At 43.9% G+C, this 26,595-nt stretch overlaps 3 protein-coding genes across 12 annotated transcripts in view; 1 reads left to right on the top strand and 2 right to left on the bottom strand.

Moving 5' to 3' along the window:
- birc6 (baculoviral IAP repeat containing 6) overlaps positions 1-1,145 on the bottom strand; it is a 110,977-nt gene extending 109,832 nt beyond the window's left edge. For all 9 annotated transcript variants that reach the window (XM_015362782.2, XM_069179939.1, XM_015362783.2 and 6 more), the window contains exon 1: positions 707-1,145. In XM_015362782.2, the coding sequence (XP_015218268.2) occupies positions 707-917 (211 nt within the window). In that variant the 5' untranslated portion in view covers positions 918-1,145. The remainder of the gene's footprint in view (positions 1-706) is intronic.
- A 2,252-nt stretch (positions 1,146-3,397) lies between these two features.
- yipf4 (Yip1 domain family, member 4) lies at positions 3,398-9,542 on the bottom strand. The gene is made up of 6 exons (XM_006638828.3): positions 9,249-9,542; positions 7,514-7,667; positions 6,803-6,974; positions 5,948-6,025; positions 5,057-5,170; positions 3,398-4,578 (listed from the first exon to the last, which is right to left on the bottom strand). Exons 1-6 carry the CDS (start codon positions 9,319-9,321, stop codon positions 4,441-4,443), a joined length of 729 nt encoding a protein of 242 aa, XP_006638891.1. The 5' UTR covers positions 9,322-9,542; the 3' UTR covers positions 3,398-4,440.
- A 1,551-nt stretch (positions 9,543-11,093) lies between these two features.
- Positions 11,094-21,190, top strand: exo1 (exonuclease 1). Of its 2 annotated transcripts, none has more exons than XM_069179977.1 (14): positions 11,094-11,314; positions 12,025-12,209; positions 12,775-12,894; positions 12,989-13,112; positions 13,440-13,577; positions 13,940-14,152; positions 14,459-14,646; positions 15,457-15,553; positions 16,204-16,435; positions 16,740-16,962; positions 17,252-18,107; positions 18,215-18,304; positions 19,102-19,274; positions 20,584-21,190. In XM_069179977.1, the coding sequence occupies exons 2-14, from the start codon at positions 12,049-12,051 to the stop codon at positions 20,708-20,710; spliced, it is 2,742 nt and encodes a 913-aa protein (XP_069036078.1). In that variant the 5' UTR covers positions 11,094-11,314; positions 12,025-12,048; the 3' UTR covers positions 20,711-21,190. The 2 variants fall into 2 exon arrangements, with proteins under 2 accessions (XP_069036078.1, XP_069036079.1); XM_069179978.1 differs by having other exon boundaries at positions 12,022-12,209.
- The last annotated feature ends 5,405 nt before the right edge of the window (positions 21,191-26,595 follow it).

Genomic DNA, 26,595 nt, shown 5'->3' with positions numbered 1-26,595 from the left:
ATTCAGAAACTGAGAAAATCCTATCTGACTTCTGAAAAACCAAGGGGTAAACAACCACCAACAGCCCATCTGTCACAGTCAAGATGTGTCATTTTTGTCCCCTCCCCGCGAAATGATTTATTTATGCCATACTGCCATAAGAAACCACACACCGGCACGGCCGGAAAGGCCGCTGGACTCTACAATAACAAGATGGACTGAGCCTTGCGTGCCCTGAGGATTGAGGAACTGACAGCGCCGAATCACAGGCAGCCGGGCTTGAAGCCGGCACTCCAACTTCCCGAGGCCTGCCATCCCGGAAAAAAAAAACCAAAACACTGGCAGCTGCCTCAGATGTCCCAGTAGTTCAGCAGCTCAGTAGCTCACTCACACATCTCCGAGCTCCTCGTCTCCCCTCCTGGCTGGACTCTTGACCAGCCCGCTCAGAGAGACACAGGGCAGAGGCAGGGGCAGCAGACATTTCCCTCCGTGAGTAGCCTGTCACAGTCGGGCTCGCCGGGGACGATCACGGCTCGTCTCCACGACACTACTGCCTCCTCTCAAGCACCCGGGGAGCTCCTGAAACCGCAGGACAGGGCCCTACGCCAAGCAGCCGGCGAGAAATCCCCGCTACATCGCTGGCTTCAACAACCCCCTCCCTTACGCCGGCATTGTTGTCACACTCCAGCCCGCAGCCCAGCGGTCAGGCCCCGGGGCGGAAACTCACCGTGCAAAGCCGAGGCCTGGAGTATTGCCCCAGAAGTGCCGTCGATGACTTTGATGCTGCCCCGGCTTGTGACGGCCAGGATGGCGTTGAGGGCCGGGTGATAGGAGAGGCTGCGCAGGCCCACCTCGTCGCAGCGCAAGCAGCCGTCTCTCAGTACGATCCAGTCGGAGGAGGTGGAGGAGCAGGAGCCCGGCGAGGCCGCGGCCGCCATCTTTCTTTATTTCTCCCTTCCCCTCTCTCTCTCTCAGTCTCGGGGAGCTCCGATGTTAAGGGTGGGTGTAAAAAGACAGAAGGCTGAATCCCAAACTATCGCTGGACTACCACTGCTGGCGCTCCTCCTCCCGAGAACGCAGTAGCGGCTATTCACCATCAGGGCTGGGCAGCCGAGGGCTCCTCTCTTCAGCACACAGATGGCAGGTAAACGGAACTAGCGTAGCGCCAGGTCCCCTCCGCACCGCTAGGGGCGCCGTAGCTTTCAGGACACGCTTGATGGACGGCCGGTGAACATTTTAATTTCTATCGTACAAGTGCTCCTGTTTTGAGGTCCCGGAGAATTGAGCGAAAACGAAAGTCTGTGCTGTCAATGTGCCTTTGTGTGCTTTGTGTGTATTTGACTCTTTGCTGTGCCTGACGTGATGATCGCAGTGTTTGGCACGTTAAATTGTCCATTTTCTACCAAAGGCTTGGAGGCACTGGAAGCTTAATGTTTTAATCGCAGCATTAAGCCGCATAATGCAATTACACAGTTTAGTGATTCATAATGTTACTAGACGAGACTTTTTTATATTTGACTTGCCTCAAATCGAACAGACGAGCTTCCCAAAACATTAAATAACATTACCTGGGTTCAGTATTAGAGGTTCAGTTTATCTATCCATAACATCTGCACCTCAATTCAAATATCTCCAAGTATTTTTATGTTAATAGATTAGATACGTACTGTATACGGAAATCCCTTACTTCAAAAGTGAAAGCAATTCGCATTTATCTTTGCATACTAAGTAAGGTAAAATAGTGTAACGCCCCGGGGTAAGATAAAGTAAATTACAGACTTGATATTACAAATAATGCATTTTTAAAAGTGAAATTTGGACACCTGGTCGTTTATTTTTTAAATGTTCTCTAACTCATTGGTTTTGGAATCGGTATCATCTCTTAAAGCTCCAAACACGTCTTGCTTTACTCTCGATATATTCCTATTCTCTCATTCTTCTTGAATGAGTAAACAAGGCACATGCTCCTGGATTATTGATGATATGAGTATTTCAGGAAATCCCTGTGGAATACACTGTGGAAACTAAGACAGTCCCTCTTAACCCATTAACACGATGGATTCTTGCTCCATTGCCTTTTTCAGTTTCAGCTCACTGCGTACGTTTTACCTAGCCCTTTAAGTTAAAACAGAAAATTAAAACAGAAGAGATTATATGGTTATTAAACCATGAGGTAATTCCAAAAACATGTAAATGACATGGTTTGAAGACTATGCATTTGTTACTTGAAACTAAACAAGCTGATGAGAAACAACATGCTCACAAGATCTGATCCCCGAATAGTCTTGGGTTGTTACTAGTGCTGCTAGTTGTTGTTTGAGGCCTAAATAATCCACGACCACAATGCTCCATTATTCAAAGTTAGATTTATGCTTTGTCCAAAAAACATCCTTGATGTTATCAATCCATGGTGTAATCTGGGCTGAGATCAATAAACTGGGTTGAGGTTGCAGACTTACACACTGATGTCGTACACAGCGTGAGACCACATGATAATCAAATGTGGGTTTCTTGTTTGTTTAAAAAGTACAACCATTTTTTCATATGCATCTTATTTTTAATGATCTACATAGGAATGAGAGACTCCATTTATACGTCATGTACCCAGAAGGAGATTTTATGTTTGCCAGTAAATACATCATTCATTTTTGATTCAGGATTTTAAGGAAGATGTATTTACTTGTGTAATACATGTTGAACTTCCCAGACATATAATTCCATTTAATATTCTACCATAGTAATCAAATAAATAACATTTGTAAAACACTTTTATTCTTATGTAACTCCAATTACAAACAAGAAGATTAATACCAATAGATAATCTGACCAAACCTGAAGTAGTCAAATATTAAATAAAAATAAACAATACTAATAGTCAGTTAGGATAATCAAATCAGATGTGCAGTTATATGGAGTATATGGAGTTGCAGATTCATCATTAGTAGTCATTATCACATAGTCATAATGGCAAAATATGACTGCTTAATTTGAGATTCTCTGATTTGTTTAATGACACACTAACTTTCCAGGAAGATATCAAATTGATTAAGGGCACCAAGACTTTAGTAAGACTTTACTAAAGATTTAATTATCTAAGGTTTTAAGTCCCGTCTCAATTGTCAACAGTAATATACGCATGACTTGCATAAAACACAGTTCAGAACATGCTTGTTGATATTCACCTTATTATAGGTCCATTGTTTCTATTCTAAATGAATCAGACTGTAGATCTCAATCATTTGTTTTATGTACAAAAGGAAAATTAATTATTCTCCATGATCCCGATTCTTGTTTAATTCTAGAGTTAGGAATATTAAAACTTTAGAAACTCTACCGTACTTTTGAATAATACGTGTAAAATAAAAGAGGCAAGCTAGGCGTTTCTCATGTCCATAAGAAGGAAGAGACAGTCAAAAGGTAAATTAAACAAACACACAAGTTTTTTTTATTTAAAAAGTGCATTTGATTAAAAAATAATCTGTGAGATTTAAGGAAAATATAAAGGTGCATGTGTAAGGATATACCCAAGAATTAGTTTTGAGATGGACTATTCTCCTGAATCCCTGCTTTGAATAAGATAAAGCTCCTAATCCAAAGGAAAAGCCCTCAGCAAATTAGTATATTTCCAGAGATAATTATATATAATACAATGAGTGTTTTATAGTGTATTTTCCTTTTATTTAGGTTTTTTACAAATGTACATCTATAAAATATTAATAATATACTGGTAACAACCATATAACAGAAGATATGAAAGGCACCCAAATGTTTTTTTTTCTCACAAACTACCCAATATCATCTAGTTGGACAAACATGTACAAATTAAAAGAAGAATCTAGTAGAACGATGCATGAAAAATGGATATACCACTAATGTTAAATTCTAAATTTCAATTCAGGTTAATTGAAACCTCCAAATACCGAAACAGAAAACAAAAGATCAGAGCTACATCTGAAATAGCTGTCTTCCCCTTAAGTCCAAAACAGAAAGAACTGCACTGCAATAAGGTGTTTCTGTTGCTTTTGGCACAGGCTTTCCAAATGAGAACTGCTAAATCCTGAAAGGTTTGTTAAGAGTTCTGAATATCACCTGGGTTTAACAAAAGCCTGTTTTTCATACAAAGCAAATTAACATGGTGCAGTTCCCTTTTAAAACCTCTGTACCTTGCAAAAATAACCACTTTCACTTTCTCTATAATTCAGAAAGCTGAAAAACTGAGGTTTTTAAACAAATCCTACATCTTTTATTAAGTACAAAGTTCATAGCTACATTTCATCATTAAATACACTGTACATTTTTCCTTTATGACCTATGAATGACCATGATTGTGAACCAAGTTGTATTGTAAAATAATAAAACAAAGCACATCTTCATGGTCCTTCTGAGAAGTTATTTGCCACTTTGCGATTCGGTCATCAATTCTCAGTGTGTTACACAGTTCCAAAGCAGACTGGCCAATTTTCAGACACCAGTATACAAGGATAGGAAGTAGATATACAGAAGGAAAATTGGGTATATAAGAAGTGGCTTCTTTGTCTTGAATTCATCCCCTACTAGCAAGGAAGCAGCACTGTACGCAGCCCAGAATACTCCAAAGAGCTGAAAAGGGGGAAAAAAAACATTGCATTATTCAACTGTCACCAGTAAATAAGTTCACATGAATGTATTTACCAACTCGGACACAAATTTGCACCCATTTCTACAGCTGGGTATTGTACTGGAGCAATTTGAGTGAAGTAGAGTGCTCAGCAGCACAAGAGCAGCATCTCACCTGGGATTTGAACCCACAATCTTGCAGTTACATGTCCAGAACCATGACCACTTCAGCACAATGCTGCCCATGTACATAATTCACATGTTCTGTCAGTAGCAGCTCCTACATATTCTGCCTCTTGAACAGTACTGTATGTCATTGTCCATCCATTATCACAGAGCGGAAGGCTCAGAGAGGGACTGTGTCCTAGGCTGCACACCACTCGATCCCAGGGCAATTTAAAGAGCTCAATGAGCCAAATCACACCATGAAGCACGGAGGGATGCATGCAAACTCTTTTTATTGTGATGTGGTCAGGCTTACCTTTATCAGTGTAGACACCACTTCAAAGGCCCCAACCACCAAGAGCAGCGGCGCTATGACAATGAGCGGCAGTAAGGAATAGCCAATGACTCCAACAACCTGGCCATAAGACACCTGGCAATCAAGGCAGAGCACCCGGTTAGAAGAACTGTTCGGCCATCTTCCTCCAGCTGCTGCCTCAGTCGAGAGACTGCACAAGACGTGTGTTTTCTGAATAAGTATCTCAGTAGCCCTCGTGATTTAAAATTTTGTTCCCCAGGACCTCATGTTTAAAATATTTTCCCTGTTGGAATGGTGGGTTCCCAGGTGGCTCAGCCAGTCAAGGCACTGACTCAGGGCACAGACCGAGCACCATGGTCCTGACGTCACAGGTTCGAGCCTGGGCATATCTCCAGTTCCAGGAGTGTTGCCGGGGTGGGGTTGGGTATTAGTCAGCCCGGGCTCAGCTGTGACTCCAGAGGGCTTCAGTCAGAACCAGCTCTCCTGGGAGCTGCTAGGGGTGAAGGGCAAACAGCTCTGTGGGAGGAGCAGACCTGCGTGTCTCATTCTCTCCTGTGCTTATATACGTCTTACATACAAACATATTAGTACACCTTCCTATGTGTGTATACAGTATATATCACAGTAGCCCTAAATCCAAGTCGTATACAAACGGAAATTCCTAAAATTAGTATAAATCAAAATCACTGAGTATTCCAAAACTGGAAAAATGTGCAATTCCCAGATGCAGAAGAAAGCAAGGCAAGTTACCTTTAATGTGAAACTACAAAATATTTTGAAATCAATTACATCCTCTGGATAAAATGTTTTGTAGTTGTTCTACAATTTACACCCAGCCGATCTCTCCAATTTTTAGTAAAGGTGATAAGGTTAAGTACAGCCATTACTTACTTCACCACCAAGAACTCTTGCCAGAAGAAAGATTGTCAGAGATCCAAATATCCATATAGTAATAATCCAGGACACCACCTTTGAGAACAGCAAATTCTTTTAGTACCTACATTTGTAAATTCCTATATTTAAGAAACATATAAATAAGTACAAAAACATCTGGCTGAACATTTACTTGATGCAAGCTGCTACCTAAGGTTGCAGATTTATTTTAGTATTAATAAGTGCTTACTCAGAAGACTCATATTTTGATATCAGTTGTAAAATATAAATAATACTTGTTTCCTTCCGAGCACTGATATCTAGATTATTAGCATAAGAAATAAAGCAAAAAGCAAACAATACAAATTTTGTTTTCGTATGGTTTCAGGGGAAAATTGGTTAAGATGCCATGCCATTCCTGAAAATACTTTTCTTTCATTTTTATGGTTGATGGAAATGTTTCACTCTTGGCTTTTGGATACTGGTTAACAGATTTTAGTATCACTTTGATTAATTGATCATTCACGACTAATCATTGTGGCATAAGCATCAACTCAGTGGTAAGAGAACTGGCGATGCAAAGGTGAAATTTGTGAATCTGTTGCAGTTAGAAACAATAAATTGCTTTTAATCCTCCTTAAAATAATAACTTTATCTATTTAAAACCAATAAAACATAATGTCAACAAGACCACTCTTTAAGGAATAATTACTAATATACCCCAGCCTACTTTCGTCTATGAGATATGAGAATATATTTTTTCCAAGATAACAGATGACAGAGGTAAGAATTTTAATGTTTTCAAGGCAGACCTATGAACTGAAGAGCTTACAGTTGTGCAGCATCAGTGCTGTCTAATTCAGTTTAACTCACCCTGAACTGGCCGTACAGCGAGATCATGGAAAAGAGGAGAACTACAGCCAAGGGCCCCCAGAAATCGGGGTTATCCCTCACCACCTGCCGATTAAAGCCCAGGGACGGCATGGGCATCAGCACACAGCGGATCTTGTAGTAGATATCCTTCAGGTCGATATCGAGCTCCTCTCTTCATTCAAGGGGAAAAAAAACACAGAACACCACTGCATCATTACGAGGACAATCACATCTAAATCCAAGAACAAAACTAAAAGGGAGTGCATTTAAAACCAAGGACGGGAGGCACTTCTTTACACAAAGGGTTGTGGGAGTTTGGAACAAGACACCCCGCAATTACCCAATTAAAACCCCTTCCCTCAAGAAAAAGGTGGATAATATCTTCAGATCAACTACTAACAAACCAAAATTCTCCTTCCCTCTTCTTTCTGAAAGTCTTTCCTTCTGGAAAGCCAGGAAACTACAGGTCTCCCTGTCTGATGTTTAGTGGCAGGTGGGTTTCTGTTTGGCCTCCCGAGACACCAGAGGAAGAACCCAGCCCGATGAATTGTTCGGACTGCTGCATATTTCACACGTTTGCTATATTTGAGAACAGCCCTGCTACGGCGATCACGGGTCGTTCTCCACACTAATCTCCGCCGATTCCAAAGGCACAGCTGAGTATTCGGGGTCCGATCACGAGGGAGAAGGCGGGGGGGAGAGGAGACGCACAGGAGGGGCTTCGTGTCCTCTGGGTCCTCCTCGTCCACCTCCAGCAGCCAGCCATAGCCGCGCTGCCGCAGGAACGCCGTGGCATAAGCGTCTTTCGGAGACTCGCCGCCAAGGTTCAGCTTCACCTCTGGAGCGTCGATGGAGCCGCTGAGCTCTGTGGGGAAAACAAGGAAAGGAGATCCTGAAGGTCCCGTCTCAAGCTGCAGAACCACACTGGACACTGAAGGTGACCTGGCAAGACTAGGTATGACACGATCAGCAGCTCAACACAAAATTCTTATCTACAGCCATTGGTATCATTATTGATTTATTCCGACGATGCTTTTATCCAAAGCAACTAACATTTTTCCAGTACGTTGGCACCTTCATACAGTACATCTTTACTGCAGCACTGTGCTGGAGGATGCCCCGGCATCTGAACCCACAATCGTCCGGTTACAGCTTCAGAGCCCTGTCACAACACCGCAGATCTGCCTTCACATCTTTCATTTAAAGGAGGCATTTTAACAGTGCCTGTCAATTCCAGCCCTCGAGGTTCACAGACCTGCAGGTTTTCATTTGCCATTTGAACTTAAAAGTTAAGTTGAATGTATTATTTTCATAATCTCATGTTTTTTTTTAAATGTTGTTTAATCAGTTGGTAATTAAAAGTAAGTCTAAAACCAAGACACTAGACCGGGACTGAAATTGCCTAGCCTTGTGTTACACAAAACCCACATCGGTGCCCTTTATTATCTGCTCAGCAGAAAATCGAATGCATAGTTTGCCCAAGTACGAGGGCCAGTCGTGCAGGTACGATAAAGTACAAAAAAATCAGTGACAGGAAGACTAGCACAAGAGCACCGGAACAGAAGAATGAAACACCGAGAATGAAAACAGCACTAATGTCAGCACCTGACATCGATCTGTATTCCATGTTTACAGTGAACACATGCAAGTTAGCAAATCACATTAGCAGGATGCAAGTTCAAGACATTAGTACAATACAGTGTTATTGAAAGACATAACTGAAAACTGAGAGATCACATCCACATCCTATGTGGAAAAGCCAGTCATTATAAAATAAGAAATGCTTACTTATTTTTGGCAGAAACACACACTACCACCTAAAGCACGAACGACGAAAGCACCAATTACTACTCTGACTCAAGTTAAAATTACAATACAGTGTGTTTTACATATGTGGTTACAGATCAAGCAATGTTATGACTAATATACGTTTATTCCTCAATAAAGGTCTCTCGTTGGAGTTCTTCTAATGTAATGACAGTGTTATAATGTGAGCTCCGCATTATGCAATCCCTGCTGCAGCACATGAACGAGTTGTGTGCTCCCAATAATGACTGCGGGGATCCTTAGTTTATATATGGACAGCCCAGAAAACGACACCCATCCCCGCGACAACTTCAAAAGACTATCTACTCGAGCTGTCTAGCGTAGTTCTCTTCGCCTCCATGTTGTTTACAGGTACGATACACTGTTGACCGTGCGCCAGGGTTCGTAATAGGCTTGAAGACATTCACGAGTTACTTCATCATACTCACCTAAACGTGTTTTATCTTAAGACAACAGAAACGACCATTAGAAGCGTCTTTCATAACAACTACACAGCTAAAACAAACATCAAAACTCTTTTCTGGGTTGTCGTTCACAGTATGACAACAACAACAACAACAACATTAATAATGCCGTATAAAAAGTGCGATTAGTCCTTGCAAGGCCTAGTCTACTGTACCTTCGGCGTCAGTCGAGGAAACGAAGGTAAAATCTCCGTTGGTTGGAGAGAAATGCTGCGCCTGCTGATGCATTGTTGATCTACTGACGGTCACCTTTATTTATCAACGACTGACATTTACATGAATATTTTTATCATAAATCAAAACAAAAAAATAAAATAAATCTGCTGTAGGAAGGTTTTCACCACACACAATTTCGTGGCTATTACACCATGCTGCTGCACTACGACCGCCTCGCCCGACGCAAACTAGCCTCGAAATCTCAAAACAGATCCTGGACAAAAAGCAGGAAGTGAAAGGGGAGCTGGGAAATACGACACGTCAAAACCAACAGGGCAGCGCACTCCGCGCCCTCTGGTGGCCAGACAGTGCGGCTGCACTGCGCTCTGGCTAGGATGTCGTCATTCGTATGTTACACAGAGACAGGTACAGGTTTATTCCATGCTGAAAAGAAGAAAAGAAATACAAAGTTTCGGCTGTGGATCCTTCTTCGGGTGTCAATACTACTTGAACTACAATCGTATAACATGCCTAAAACACCCGGGAAGCTTACAAACTAGAGGCCATTTGGTCCAGCTAAATTGATCCCATAACTCATCCACACCTCTCTTGAAATAAGTCAGAGGATCAGCTACTTCAACATAGTTGGGCAGCTTGTTTTATATGTTTAACCCCCTCTGTTCTGGATCTGAAGTAGAATATCTTGTACTTTCCATTTGGGTCCACTGATTCGTGTTTTACTGTTGAAACAACTAGTGCGTTAACCGATTTTAACATCACAGCCCATAAATATATGAGATCTTAAATTGGATGTGAGCATACAAGGTAATGCATGTATTTTGGACTGAAAGGTGCTTTTAGGTGGAAAACACAGAGGACAGATCAGAGGTGAATGCTCAGCTTTGGTGATGTAGTAAAGTTATGGAGTTAATTCCATGATTAAATGTGACAGAAGGGAGAATAATATCAAATCATTTACTATATATGTATTAAAATACAACTAACAAATGGGAGATGGCGTGTTTGTGTGCTATAATTAAAACAAATTGCATGTAAATCTAAGTACAGATTCAAGCACAGAATCAATTTGGACAATTGATTATACACACAGATGGAAAAAAGAAACGCAACATTTTATGGAATGAGAATACTATAGTTATAGCTTATGTACTTTCACAAAAAGTTGTCAATTTGTTTCAAGCCCTCTGACCAGCAATACAGCTTGTGCAGTGAGGCATTGCAACTTGCCAATCACACAAAAGCTCGTTAGGTGCACTTTTACCCAACGAGGTCCAGGTGGAACAATGCCTGATCAGGTCACCTTTAAAAAGGCCTTAAATCAAAGCTTAGGTCATTGCAAGAAAAATACACTTCAGTCAGTTTCCTGTGCATTGCATAATGCCTCGAATGTCACCAGAAGCAAGGGAAAGGGGCTGCTGGCATGCTGCAGGCAGGCATGTCATGTGCCAGCGTTGCCAGACATTACAGAGTAAGCCGCTCCTCTGTGTCCCGACTGCAGAGAAGATTTCAGCAGACTGGCAGGACAGATGACTGAAGAAGAAATTAAATCATTTAAGAAATTAAATAAGTTAACACTGCAAAATAACAATTAAAAACATCAAATTAATCAATAGACAAATAAATAAAAAATATATGCATATGGCCTTAATTTTCGTGTTTTCTTCTTTATGCAATAAATGATGGCAGCGTTTTTCTCAAAGACCTGCAGGTCGCGAGATCTACCGTGAGCGAATAAAGGCAGCGAGGAGGGCGGCGCGCGCGGCCGCCGGCGAGCCTGGAGGGACCGCGCATGCGCCGCCGCAGGCCTGGCGCTCATTGGCTGAGGGCCGACCAATGGGAAGCGCACGCCTCGGAGCCGGAGATTTGCCGCTAAAGAAGAAGCGGCAGGAGCTGATCCTGATTTTCAGAGCAGTAAATACATTTCGGACCGCCGGAGAGAGAAGGATCCAGTAATGTGGAAAACAAACATCAGGTCAATTGGGTGAAAGAGAGAGAGGTCAACGTGCTTTTTCCAGTTTTGAGTAAACCCTGGTTTGTATGAGAGGTACGTTCTTTTTAAGCACGTTCGCGTAAACCGTCTACTTTTAAAAATATACATGAAGGATACTTTTCATTATATTAAAGAGGCGGTTTAATGTGTTTTTGTGCTGTCTTCGAGTTGCTCGGTATATACGGTATCATGCCTCTGGTGAGATGAGGAAAGCTTTTTTCTCTCTGACGCACCAGTCAGTGGACAAGTGACTGATTGTATCTTTAATCAAGAGAATGTTTTTGAGGAATCGGATGTAAAAGACCTTAAAGGAGACCCTGCATATGCCTAAGGAAATAATCTGGTTATTTTTAGTTGATCCCTCAGGAACAAATTCAGTTAGAATAGGCGCCCAGGCCTTCAGACCGAGACCTTTGCCGTGTAGGTTAAAGAGACGCTGCGATGGCGCCAAAGCGTGTCGAGACACCCTGGCAGTATGGACGCGTTCAGACCTCGGTCCTCATCCACAGGCCGGAACTATCTGAAGTGTTGGTAGTGTTGTCATATACAGGAACGATTTTAAATCGTGTTTGTGAACTACGGATCGTGAGCTACAAACGCAGCTCTCTTTTTTTAATGGCAGAAGACCTCATCAGTAAAGCTCGCCAGCATGCACTGCTGGACGAATCAGAAGTTTGCACGATGCCCTCACTGCTGTCACTGCCAGAGATTTCCCCACCTAAGTGCGATATAACAGTTATTTGCCGCTCTCTTTCTGCCAGCAGGGATTCGAAGGGCTGGTGAGCATAATGGGGATTTCTGGCCTGCTGCAGTTCATCAAGGAGGCCTCCGAGCCCGTCAATGTGAAGAAGTACAAGGGGCAGACTGCTGCCGTGGACACGTACTGCTGGCTCCACAAAGGAGCCTTTTCCTGTGCAGAGAAGTTAGCGAAGGGGGAGCCCACCGACCAGTGAGTGTGACGTTCCCCGTTCCATTTGTCTTATCTGTGTTATGTTCTCCTTTTGCTCCTGCATACAACTGTTTTGAGTATAAAAAAACAAATAATTGGGGAAAACCTCACTTTCTAAACTTGTTTTAAACATCCATCCATCCATCCATTCACTTTCTAACTGCATCAGTCAGTTCATAGACCCACGCACATCGGGCTGTTTCCCAGAAGCCAGTATGTCTTTGGGCTGTGGGAGGAAGCCCATGTGAATGCAGGGAGAACATACAAACTCCACACAGACAGCACCCAGGTCCGGAATGAAACCCTCGGCTCTGTGAGGCTGCAGTGCTAACATCTGTGCCGCCTGTGTTTTAAACATGTTTTGCCCACGTAATAAATTGGCTGCTATAAGCCAGCTGCCAGACGTGCAGCAGTACTGTAAGTGGCAGTATAGTCGTTGGAGTAGGTCATGCCATCAGTGTTCAGCTTGGTGTTACACTGCTCTTACGCTGCACAATAAGCAGCTCAGTGGCAGTGGTACGTGACAGGGCTGTTAGAAAAGCTATTGTTCTGGTCTTTGTTTCAGATATGTGACGTACTGCATGAAACTTGTCGATATGCTCCTCACCCACGGCATCAAGCCCATCCTGGTTTTCGACGGACGCAACCTGCCTTCTAAAAAAGATGTGGAGAAGGCGCGCCGTGAGTAAGTCCCGCGGCCTGGCCTTGCCTGTAAAGTCAAATTTGCAAAGCCAAAAAAAAAAGAACTCTATTTTTTTCTCCTCCCCGGGGCGGTCAAGGCGCCGGGAAGCGAACCTCCGGCAGGGCAGGCAGCTGCTGCGCGAGGGGAAGGTGTCGGAGGCGCGAGACTGCTTCACCCGCTGCGTCGACATCACGCCCGCCATGGCGCATGACGTCATCAAGGTGAGCGCCGCGGCGCTGGGTCCTGCGGGGGGAGAGCCCTCAGTACTGATGTCGGCTGCTCGGCAAGCCCTTCTCAAACTATCGGTTTAGTTGCATGGCTATAATTTGCTTATTTGCTTACTGTTGGCTGTCGTGGCCTCGGGGTTGGAACTGTCTTGTCAGTCTAAGTGTGGCTGGTGTTGGGATGGGTTGCCATACCCCCTCATGCAGCGCCACCATCCTTTGTCTATACGTTACTACATCGTGGAGGTTAAAGCATGTGAACGTAGCTTTTCCGTGGAGGCGGTCTGGATGTGATCAGCGGCTGATGTGTTTCTGTGCGGGCAGGCGGCCAGGGGGAGAGGCGTGGACTGCGTGGTGGCGCCCTACGAGGCCGACGCCCAGCTGGCCTATTTAAACAAGAGGGGGATTGCACAGGTGGTCATCACGGAGGACTCCGATCTGCTGGCTTTCGGCTGCACCAAGGTGAAGATCTTGAGGGCTAAACTGCGGCTACTTCTTCATACTTACCAAGAGCATCCATGAAAGAGCACCTCCTCGAATCATCCCTGCTAATTAGGATACGTTTGCCGTCTTACGTACAGAAAGATGTAACTGCAACAAAGGATTGGTGCTAATTATAGTCTCTCCCTGTGATTCAGACATAATGGAAGCTGTCAGTCCTTGCCTATTGCCGTTCATTAATCAGGTTTTGCATATTTTTTAAGTCCATTAACAGTGTTGCAGCTTCCATGGTTTAAACACGTCTTGTCCAATGATTGATTTGGAGTATGAGCGACTCACGAGGATCATTTTGAGAAGTCAAGTTTTGTTGTTGTTGTTGTTAGGTGCTTCTGAAAATGGACCGGTTTGGCAATGGCCTGGAGATAGCCCAGTCCTGCCTGGGGAAGTGCAAGTCCCTGGGGGACGTCTTCACAGAGGAGAAGTTCCGCTACATGTGCATCCTGTCTGGCTGCGACTACCTGGCCTCTATCCACGGGATCGGCCTGGGCAAAGCCTGCAAGCTGCTCAAGATGGCAAACAACCCCGACATCACCAAGGTGACGGAGACACGGCACGGCTCAGTGAGGGGTTCAAACGGCCCATACCACATACACGCACCGAGGTCCATTTATACTGTTGGAGAGCACAGTAGGCAGGCCAGGATAATGTGACTTAGAGAAGGGACACAAACACAGGGAGTAAAAGGAGAGTTTTGTGACTGCGGTGCAGAGTTGACCAGCTATAGTCATTTGATTCTCATGAACCCTGACACATTTTTTAAATTAAATAATCCTTTTCAGAACCGAAGGTTTCCCCCGGACACCAGGAACAGAGGTCTTGATGCTCCTTTCTTTTGTTTCCAGGTGATTAAGAAGATGGGTCAGTACCTGAACATGAGCGTGACTGTCTCTGACGAGTATATCGAGGGATTCATCAAGGCAAACAACACCTTCCTCTATCAGCTGGTCTTCGACCCCCTCAGCAGGAGACTCGTTCCCCTGAACCCCTACCCAGAGGAGATTAATCCCCAGTCTCTCAGCTACGCGGGGCCGTATCCTTTAGTACAGAAGCCTTCCTTCCTCTGCCCTGAGTTGCCACTCCTCCAGCGTCCCCATGGTAACGGATGAGGATAAGTGAGGCTCTGTTTAAGCAAGCAAGGCATTAAGCAGTCTTCAAGGAGGTATTCGCTCACAGGACTGAACCCTTCAAGGTTCAGTTGGTGTTCAGGCAGCTACCATCATAGCAGTAGGTATTCTATACCAAATTATTTTACAAAGTGACTGATGTTACTGGTCAGGTTTCTTCCTCCTCCTCTCAATAAATCTGATTTGCAGCAACTAGTACATAGGCTAAGCATATCTTTCGGCTTTGATGGTTCTATTTCATGAATACATTTTATCTACCAATAATGGTTGCACTCAAAACTCCTCTTATATATGCTCTCGTTAGGAGGGACTCCTGACTTGGCGACTGTAATTGTGCCACCTACTGTCTGAGCTCATTTGTTCTCCCTGGAGTCATACGGGGGAAAATATAAACCGTTTAATTGACAACTGGTGCAGTAGAAAACATAAATAAATGATAAAGCAAGTAACTAGTTAAAAAGTATGCCAGTACATATGTCTGTGACTATTGTATTAGATGCACAAATATATAATTCATGTAAGTGAATTAGTAGGGAATTAAATAGAACTATTTAAGGTTCAAAACTTCATTACGAAGTGTGCCAAACCTTCAAAGGGAGAAAAGGTATCCCTTGTTAAAACTCAAAATCTTGTTTTCTGGTGTTGATCTGCATGTTTAAGAGAGGTTTGTATCCCTATGTCTTTGTGCTGCCTTTTCCTTAATTCCCCCAATCCAGTAACATGGGGGACCAGGCTGCCTTGCAGATCGCTCTTGGAAATGTGGATGTCAACAGCATGAAGAAGATTGACGATTATAATCCTGACATCACGCAGGTGGGAAACCGTTTTTGGCAGAGCTTGCCAACAATTTTGCTTGGCAGCAGCTTAAATGTTGATCTTGGCAGGTATTAGTGTGTTATTTACAAAGGCATTGCTTCCACGTGGCAGTTGGAATACAAGGAAGGTTATACGGTAAATGACAGCATCCACACTTACTGTTTGATTGCTAGTACATCTCAGTGTCTCATCCAGCCTTCATTCAAGTTGATTTCCTGTCCTTAATTTGTAATTAATTTGAGCTACAGTACATCTCCTCCTGCATGCAACACTGTCCCTATTAATGCTGTATTTATCTTAACATTCTCTGTTAGCTGTGCTCAGGGATTACATTGTTACATCAATGCATGCTGATGTAGTAGCTTCTATTTCATACATTTGGTTCTAAGACTCCTGGTATTTTGGTATGTACACTTAATTACACGTTGTCTTGTTTTTCCCTTTCATTGTCTTTCTGATCTCCTTGCATTTGAACTCTCCCCCATCTTGCATTCTAGTAAAACCAAAGAGGTTTTGAATTTTCCTGTGCAACCTTTGCTCCTTTAGAGTACATGTAGTGCAAGTTAAATTCCTTAAGCAGTGTGCCATTGTGTGCGAAGTGTGTGAGCAGTTGTAATGGAAGTATGCCTGTGTTCTGTGTCCCTCAGCCTGTGAAGCCCAGGAGCCGTAGCTGGACTGACGCCCGGGTGCAGCAAGCCCCTTGTGAGCTCAGTATCTGGAGCAGGGAGTACAACCCAGCTGGGAATACGCGTCTGTTGTCCCAGCCCAGCGAGCCTCAATCTCCAGAGACGCTCTCCACCAGAGGAAAGGAGAAGGTCATCAGCACACAGCCCCTGAAGCTTCCTACCAGGCAGGTGCAGGTCAAGAGGCCGAGAGCAGGTAGGCCTGGCTCCTTCTTCTTAGGCCCTGCATGTTGTACTCTACCCTGAGAAATTTGTTTCGTCTTCATTGCCTGCTTATGTGAACAATTTTCTGAGCTTACATCATGTTTAAATCTGCCAGAGATTTTCCCTCCTCCCATCCTGATTTTGGGACTGTACCATTTCTCTTGTGCTGATTAACCCCCCCATCATCTTCCTAATAGGAAGATGAGAATCTGTAATGTTGTCTCTAGCTGGCACTTAAGGAAGGACTATGGGGGGTTTTGTTTAAACCCGGCGGTGTAACTGGCTCTCCTCTGCAGAATCGAGTATGTCGGAAGAAGTCCTGCTTGGGCAGTACTCATGCTCTGACACCAAGAAGCCCAGGAGAGAAGCAGGCACGCCCCCAGCCGGCAGCAGCATGGGTGCAGGAGAGAGGGCCTCGGGCCCCGCCAGTCAGCACAGGGCTCGCAACAGGTTCGCCACCGTGCTCCAGAGGAGGAACCAGGAGGAGGGACCAGCGGAGGAGCAAGGGTTATGCAGCAGGTACTCTTTCTGTTTCCCAGTGCGATGCAATAAGATGATCCGTTCAGTGTGCTGGGAACACGGACAGTCAGTCAGCCTGTGCCTGAATTAGTCAAGCTATCCAAACCTTTTCCAAGTTGTCTGTCTGGTACTCTGTTTATGTTTCACGAAATTGAAAAAAGTGCCTGGAGACATTTTCAAATGTTGTAAAACATTTGCCGCGTTGGCTAAGTGTATACTCTTCTGCTTCTGATTTTTGTGAATGGGATTATACTTTTTGTTAAGCACTGACCTTCTTTGCTCTGCCCAGGTTTTTTTGCACCACGAGCTCCAGCGTGGAGCCTGAGGCCAAGCAGGAAAGCCCAGTCAAGTCCCATGAACCTGTCCCCGAGGTGCTGTATGTTTCTGGCCAGCACAGCGAGACATCGGATGTGCTGACAAGTACAGATACCGAGTTCCAAGGGAAGGGAAGTTCCAGGGCAGCAGGAGAAACTACCCCCCTGGGCTGTCAGTCCCCCTGTACGTCCAGCAGGGGGTCTGGGGTTTTTGGCTGGTCTGGAAGCCTTGGGGAAAAACCCAAGAATCTCACCTCGGGGGGTCTCGTAGCATTGCAGCAATTTCAGCGGATGAAGGAGAGTTTCTCCTGGAGCGCTCCTCGCCGGAAGCCCTCTGCTCTTTCTGGCTCTCTCCCTGACAAGGAGAACAGGCCTGGCTTGGAGAATGGGGAGCCCAGAGACTCAGGGGAAAGTGGATACTTCTCTCAGCCCAGCAGGACTTCCAGGGGAGAGAGCACTCTGCCTGACAAAGAGAACAGGCCTGGCTCAGAGGAAAGGGAGCCCACAGACTCGCAGGAAAGTGGTTACTTCTCTCAGTCCAGCAGACCCTTCAGGAATGAGAAAGAAAACACTCTCCTTGAGAAAGAGAACAGGTCTGGCCCAGAGGAAAGGGAGCCCACAGACATGCAGGAAAGTGGTTACTTCTCTCAGTCCAGCAGACCCTTCAGGAATGAGAAAGAAAACACTCTCCCTGAGAAAGAGAACAGGTCTGGCCCAGAGGACAGGGAGCCCAGAGACTTGCAGGAAAGTGCCTATTTCTCTCAGACCAGCAGGACCTCCAGGAGAGAGAGCATCACCTCCCAGACTCGCCTCAGGGACAACCAAGACTCGGTATGTTTGCTTTCCTGAGTTGATTAACATGCATCATCGTTTTCAAAGATTGTTTTTCTGCTTCTTCTGCACTTCTAGATTGATATATTTTCATTGTATTTTTTTAGGAAACTGGTAGCCAGGAGTCTGATTCCAGTGAAGGTGTCAACCGTTCCCCTGTGAAGGATAAAAATACTTGTACTTTGATCAAAGCAAAGGTAAAGAATACTATACTTCACATACTCTAAATAAGAAAGATGCAAAGTTGAAATTAATTAGGATTAAGTTAACCTTCAAAGCTAAAATGACCTCAATGCAAGAGTGCTGCAAAGAAATCAAGTCTCAATCTTAAACACCAGAAGAGATCAATAATATTATTTTTAAAGGATAAATCCGGACTGATCACAAATGATTAATCACTTTTGTGTGTGGCTTGGCTTGTCTTGTCTTGGGTTTTATATGATGCTTAAAGAAAACCTGTTCTAATGGTTAAACTCTCTTAATTTTGTCATTTAGAGTGCAACTACAAGAATAACTGCAGGCAATGTTCTACGGTTTTTGTAGCCCTAGCCCTACACTGGCCTCAAAAGCATGCTGATTTAAATACCATTTTACAGCTTTTCTGGCCTCGATGAAAATTTGCCTACAGAAGATAGTTAATTCAAAGAGCTTTGAAAAACTGTTTTGATTGAGAGTCATATTGTTTGGTTTGAGGAATATTTCGAATGTGATGACTGGAGGGCTTCGGTTTAAACCCCAGCTAGGGTTAGGATTAGCATACCCACACTCTGTAAAAATTTTTTACTCTCAGTGCTGGACTTCTGGGTCCAAGTCAGCTTTAGGATGAGTGATAATCTGCGCCTACCTGTACTTTGATTTTTCGGACACTTTTGGCTGCCTGTATTGTATACTGCCCCACAACCTGAAAAGTTTAAAGGACCTTGGTGAGATGTGAGCCGGGCTCGCTGCCCTTGCTGGGACCACTAAAGCAGACGCTGTGCCTGTCCTGCCGCAGGTGTCCGGGCTGTCCCGAGCCGGTGCTGGGGGCCGGGGGGCTGCCGGGAAGCTCCGGGCCCGAGCTCCTGCCAGGGCCAGCGGGCTCAGGAAGAGAGGCAGCACCAACGATGAGAACAGGCCGGGCCTGCAGGCCACCATCAGCGACATGTGGAAGAACTTCGGCTTCAGAGCGTGAGTATCCGGTCCCCTGAAATCTCTTCAGAAGCGTTTGGATTTTGATCTCCTTCGTGATGTCTTGCTGCTACTGCGCTGAATTTGAAGATGGTTTCCCTTCCCTTTTGTATCTTCCAAAGGGTCTACGTCTTAGGAATCATTTGAAGAGATTGTGACATATACTGTACTTGCATGAACCTTATCAGTGTAGTTTCAAACTTTTTTTTTATTTTATTCAGGTGTACGACTGAAGTATATTGTAATATTTAATTTAACAAAGTTGTTGGGAAAAGTAGTTGAAGAAAAAATGCTTTTCTTCTGCGTGGATCACTATATCTGTATTTATTCATTTCTAAAGAGATTTCCTTTCAATTTTATTATAAAGAGTAATCATTTATACAATTTATAAATGTTACTATTCATGAGGTTATTTGTCTAACAAAATCATTCTGGAAAGCTGAAGTCCAATTATTATTTTTTATTTTTCCACTAACCCCTAATTATTTGGGTCTATGAGAATTAGACTTGTAAGTCAAACTAATAAAACACCTATTTGTAATTATATAGTGATCGTTCTTTTAAAATTGTAAAAAGGCAAGTTAAACTTACAGAGGCAGTACCCATTCTGCCCCGTAGAGGGTACTATAAAATAAGATCCCATGGACGTTTTAGTAATTTGAGCTCTACCAGTTCCATTTAAGAGCACGAGTGAATACATGAGTCATATTCAACAGTTTGGTCTTGCATGGGTAAACAGCTGATTATTAGAATAAATGGCTGGATGGATGTTTTTAAAATGGTTTATCCATTTTAGTAAGGGAGCTGGAGTATATCCTGGCAAGCCATGGGTGCGAGGTGGGAAATGCCCTGGATATCCGTCCATCTTAGGGCAGACTGGCAAAAACAGTCACGCACATAACAGGGCCAGTTGTCCCAAAAGCCAATTAACTGTGGGAGGAAACCCATGCAAACGCAGGGAAAACATGCAAACTCCACGCAGACAGCTCCCTGGAAGCCGGAATTGAACCGGGGACCCCAGTGCTGTGAGGCAGCAATGCTTACCACTGTGCCTCTGTGCCACCCTTCTCTCACGATGGTGTAATCTGTTATGAGTATAAATACTTATACAAATCCAGGTACTTTTTTTCTCAGCCTTCAAAGGAGAGCTAAGTCCCAAGTAAAAGCAGGTGTCTGAGGACTGGTGGCGTACGTGAACAGACCTGCGTGCAGCCCGGGGGGCGTGGGCTTTCTCTCGCCCCGGAGCTGTCGGGGTGCAGGGGAGGGGTGGGCTCTGGAGTGACGGGCTTCCTTCACTGTCCGTCTGCAGAGAGAAGGACCGCAGGCGTCCCTGCAGGAAAGGGGAGCCCATGTCTCCGGTGAAGGACAACGTTCAGTCCCCCGCGCCAGAATCGGGCCAGGACATCTACGGTACCCCTGCACTGCCGTCAGTTTAGAGGTCCGGTATTGCTCACATTTCACTCCAGACGTCTCAAGCTCAATTCCCTGGCCCAGGGTCTTCTGGTTCGTCTTTCAGTACGAGATCGATTAACCAACATGCTTATTTTTTTAAGGTCTTTTACCGCTGATCATTCACTTCATTTAAAGAAAGTGGCTGGGCTCTGTTGTGTTTTACAGAGGATCTTTAAATCAGTTTTAATTAAATAATTGGACTTTGTTACGGGGAGCTGGGGTGAACCACCAGACACAAGGTCTTCAAGGAATTTGGGTGGAAACCATGATGTGTGTGCAGTGCCTTATATAAATAACTAAAAGTGTTTTTACAGAGGATATTCTGTAAGAGCTTTTATAGTATAAGCAAACTGGCGTGTGTATATATTATGTATATTATATATATACTTGGTGTACTTGATTCATTTGCTGAGAAATGATCAGTTTATCCATTAATTTTGTCTGAATAAATGCCTTTTCATAAGCGTTTGTTTCTGCATCTTTTGTTTTTGCCATCGCTCAGCCTGTTCGTCTTGTCACTTTCCACACAGGGGTAAGTAGCAGTGAATCATGCTAATCGTGGCTGTTGCCATCATAAATAACTTGCCATTCAGGTGTGTAACGAATCGTTTGGGGTGTTTATTGTGAAAGCATTGTTTTCGGATACCGTGATGTCCGTCAATGGCTGGGGTGTTCTGAGTCGTGCCGGAGGAATGCTCTGGGCCTTGCCCTCCCTCTCTCTGACTGCTTCTGCCTTCCTAGCTGCAGGCTTAGGCGGAGGCTGAGCCTAGCAGTATTGTACCCGTCTGGTAACTTGTATCCACAGCACGGTCTCGCCCAGAGCAGTGGGCAGGGCTGCCCTGCATGCGCTTTGTGAGCGAATATTATGTTGGGGGGGCAAGAAACTATTCAAGACGTCAAAGAAAAGATTCTTCCTTTTTGGGCAGATGGTTCGGACACGCCGTGCTCCTCTCGTCTCTGATGAGCCCTCTGTCCTGCAGCAGCCCTCCCCCTCCTTACACCCCAGCAAGCCAGGGGTCTCAGGCCCCAGTTAGACCTATAAAGCAACTTTGTCATACATTAGATAGATAGATACTTTATTGATCCCGTGAGGGAAATTGCAGTGCAACAGCAGCTTAACACAACACAGCCACAGTGTAACGAATTATATACTAATAGTACAATACATACAATACAATACAAGAGTTACTCACAGTCCGGACACACAAGAACAAACTAGAACAGAACAGTACACAGAAAATCGTATCACACGTATGAATATAAATATAGATGTAACCATAGATATAAATATAAATGTATTGCACAGGTCCCTGGCATATATTGCACAAAAGTGGTTGTAAACGGGAAAAAGAAAAAGAAAGAGAACAGATGTAGCAGTAGATGTGTAGATGCGTTTAGTCCAGAAACAGGTCACTGTCGCTGTTGCCTCTGCCAAGACGCAAGGTGGAGGCGTTGTACAGTCTTATGGCAGACGGCAAGAATGACCTCCTGTAGCGCTCCCTGTCGCACCGTGGGTGAATCAGTCTATTGCTGAACGTGCTCTTCATTCCTGCAAGCCTGTCATAGAGGGGATGGGAGAAGTTGTCCATGATGGCCTCCAGTTTGGACATCATTCTCCTCTTAGCCACTACCTAGCTTTCACTTAAATGTGAATTAGATGTTCACTTAAAGGTACAGTGACCAATAAATCTGCTCAGAGCCTGGTTAGAGTTATTCCGATTATGTACCCTGTTTCCTTGTTTTTGAGGGGGTGGTAATGGTCGCTCACCCAGTTAGGCGAGTTAAGCCAGTGATGATCAGATGAAATGTTTATTAGTAGCAAAACCTGCAACATCTGATTTAGGAAAACAAGTCTTTGGTCAAAAGATTGTTTAATCTTAATCATTTAGCATCCAGTAAAATGCTTCTCAGTTGTTTAACCCTTCACCTTGTGCAGCAGAAAGCTGGCTCCAGTGTGCCCACAGGGACTAGCTCGCCGACACCAGCCACAAAATGTGAACCTGTCACATTCCCGTGGCCCAAGTAAGATCAACAATGAGAAACGCACCCGCCCAGTCAGGAGGGCATCATGAGTCACCAGCAGAGTATATGGGATAGGGACTGGTGTCTAGTGTAATCGTTTTTAAATAAAAAGCATTGTTCTCTAAAAAGTGCTCGTGTTGAGACCCAGCCAACACCCACATTCCCTTCTCTCCGTTGTGCCTGTACAAGTTCAAGGGCTTTCCGTGCACAATGCAGGGTAAACAGTGTGGTCTTGTCTGGCTGGTTCAGTTGGAGACTGGTGTTGTAGGCCCCCACTGAATCGGCTTTGTTTTCCCTGGAGTCTTCTAGAGGGGACCAGTGAACAAAATCATCCCGTCTTAAAAATGGCTGTGTTCCAAAAATATATTTTTCTCCTCCTTTAAAGCTGCCTTTGGCTTATCTGAAATGTTCTTCAGTTGCTGAAATACCAATTCATCCAGATTTTTTTTTGAAAATGTGTAGTTACACTGGTATTTTAAATATGCAGGTAAACTATGTTTAGAATTCAGAATCGAATAGCTGCTTTTGCAAGTATGAATCTGATTGTTATAATCCAGTGCAATAGGTTCAGTTCCTCCCATGTAGCAATGCTTGCAAAGTCCTGAATTCCAGTTGTACTTCAATGTATTCTTATTATAACAATGTACAACTGAAACATGGGAAACACTCCTTGGAATTCAAAGGTGTCTTTAATGTGCACAAATACCTCGTATCATGCTAACCGGGTGGCAGTACTGTATCTGAAGCTCCTTAGTCTCTCTGTTCTCTGCATGGACTGTGAACAATTAGAAACATTTTTTGCACCCACGTCTCGTGAATGACTTCATTCAGTACAGCATCTTGCACTCTGACATTCAGCGCGTATTTCTCTGCGCTGTCATTTTAGGAAAGAATCTGAAGAACTGCCCTGCCCACAAATTAAAAAGGCAGAACTAATTAATGAGATCCATCACCCCCCCGCCCCAGAGCACACACCATAGCTGAGCTGCCCTGTCCCACCTGGGCTTCCCCTGAGAAGAATTTCCTCCGTGAACGAACCCCGGTGCGAGTGGCCCCAGCTCCACCACAGGGGGGATGGCCAGAGCCAGTCCTGCCTGCTGGGGGACCAATCACATCCCTCTCCGCCACGCGGGACGAGAAGAGGGCCAGGGAGGTGAAGCCAGAGCCCAGGTGGCTGCTGACTGAGCATCACTTTCTACACGTGGGGTTGGCAGGCAGGAGGGAGTGGCTTTTGAGAAATCTGAAGCAATTAGACACTGGGCATACAAATATTTCATCCATCTCGTACTTTATGACTGAGTGCAAAACCCCACCTTTGAAATGTCAGAGATGCCCATTAGAAAATATAGTATTTTCTCAGTATTGAGACAAAAAGACAGACCCAATCCAACACATATGCATAATAATAATCGTATAATCACGTATAAAGTAATTTTAATTGGTAAAAATAGTTTCAGGAAAACAAGATAAACTTTCTCTCCATGTTGTGTCTCTTAAAGAGGCTCTGATTGCAGCCTGATCATGTCACTGACTTTCTGTGGTAAGCAATCAACACATTTGTGGGTCTCCTGCCCCTTAAAATAATATCAGTGTTACTTATTACCAATACAAAAATATCACACTAGTGTGTCACTGAAGTTACTGAAATCACTAGTTTGTGGGCCATGTAAAATCAACCATAACTGTTTTACAAGGACAGGTAAGATTTTTTTCCTGGTTTTCCTGGAAAATGAAAAGAGTAGAAAGAAATAAGGCACTGAAATTGAACACCAACTTAGCCTCTTGCTTGATGTTCTTTACTAACAACTAGCATAGCAGCAGATCAGTCGCTCTTTCTTCATTGGTCACCAAATCCATTCTGCACATTGTCTAAATTCCTTTCCACATTCTACCGCAGACAGCCATCGGTATCTGCGTCTGTTCCGTCTGAAACTGGGCAAATCCTGTACGTGAAACTTGCATCGATTTGTGTGCTCCCCTCACCTGGAATGAAATCAATTTCACCTTTTCCCCCGAGAAGCAGTTCTTCAACATACTCCTCGCAGCTCTGCACACAGGAACAATGCTGGAGTAGGCCAGGACAGCCAAAGGCAGAATTCCACCGACTTTGTCATGATGATTGGAGATGGGGAGGATGTGAAGAATTATTCTCTTAGCAAAGGAAAACAATGTGAAGAATGCTCGTATGGGAATCCATTGATTATACAGTAACAGGCATGATCGTGAAACTTTACTCTCGTGCTTGCTTGATGTACAGAGACTCCTCCTGCTTCCATTTGCATAGGAAAAAAAGATCATCTTTGTCTTGAGATATTTCCTTTCTTTCCCAAATACAGGAAAGGATTTATTACATATATCTGTCCCCAGCTGCAGGTCGTCATTGACAGCCACAGAAAATAGGATCCACACACACCCAGCAGAAGCAAACACAGCTTTGTGTGAGAGATGGATAGGCTGTTCAGGAGCGTCCCATTGTCTGAATTCTGCCTTTTTGTGCTTTTCTGTCCAGCATTTGCAGCTGTCTGAATTCATACATTAGCCAAGTCTGTTTTTGCCCACAGCAATGTTTACCAGCCATCATGCCTCTTGTGATGTCATGGACATCAACTTGTCTTTTCCTCAAGGCATGGTGTTCTGAGGAAAAAAACAGGTCTACTATTACTTTAGTCCTCAGGATAAGGGAGCCACCATGGCCTGGGCCATCATGACACATTCATTTCCCTTAACTAGCCAGATTTTTTATTTATTTATAAATAATATTATTTATGTATGCGGTTGTCAAGCAGTTTCAACCTATTTACATTAGAAACATTTCGGAATTTTGTACTGATATGTTTTTGTGATATATATAAAGTATGAGATTACATTTTCAGTTGATTATTTATAGAGTACATACTGATATTTCCTATGATGTCGTAATGATCGTATTGTTGCGTTAGTGTGATAAACGTCCCTGTGAGTATCCCAAAAGTAATAAGGCTGTGAGATTGTTTGCGGTACTAAATAAATTCTCAAAGCTAAACTCTGGCTTGTGAGCAAAATTCTGACACACAGAGAAACATGCCTTAGAGAAACGTCTGTGTTTTGCAGCAGTTCAGACCTGAGTCAAACACAGATTGTCCTTCATGAGCAGGAGTGCTGGGATATTCATTCTGAAGCCCGCATCTGGCTCCCCCTACTGGACAGGGCAAGAGAGTCAGAGTAACCACACAGAAGACGGAGGAGCAAAACTAGCACAGAGGACGAGACATTGAGTAAAGTTGCATGTGCTCTGTATAAATATGTGTAAGGGTGTGTGTATGTGTATAAATGTATTTGTGTATCTGTGAAAAGGTGTTTGTATACTGCGTAAACATTTATGTGTGAAAGTGTGTAATGGTGTGTATATAAACATTTACATGTGTGAGAGGTAGTGTTTAAGGGTGTGTACATGTGTGAGAGTAAGTGTGTTTAAGGGTGTTTGTGTATTTAAATGTGTACATGTGTGAGAGTAAGGGTGTGTGTATTTAAATCTGTACATTTGTGAGAGTAAGTGTGTAAGGGTGTGTGTATATGAACATTAATGTGTAAGGGTGTGTGTGTATTTTAACACGGAGGTGTGTGAGAGTAAGTGTGTAAGGGTGTGTGTGTGTATTTAAATGTGCACGTGTGTGTGTGTATTTTAACACATAGGTGTGTGAAAGTGGGTGTGTGTGTATTTGTATATACAAGGCCAAGCAATTATTTTTTAAAATGTATTTCTGTTTTTGTCCTTTCATTCATATCACAGTTTAGTAGGAAGACTACTCGGTCTTGGTGAATATTTAAACAGTCACTGGCCAGACTGTGCACTGGAAAACAATTCAAC

The sequence above is a fragment of the Lepisosteus oculatus genome, chromosome 17 (assembly GCF_040954835.1).
Source record: "Lepisosteus oculatus isolate fLepOcu1 chromosome 17, fLepOcu1.hap2, whole genome shotgun sequence".
Taxonomy (NCBI): domain Eukaryota; kingdom Metazoa; phylum Chordata; class Actinopteri; order Semionotiformes; family Lepisosteidae; genus Lepisosteus; species Lepisosteus oculatus.
The sequence above is the reverse complement of the archived record's forward strand: the minus strand, read 5'-3'. Positions and strand labels throughout refer to the sequence as shown.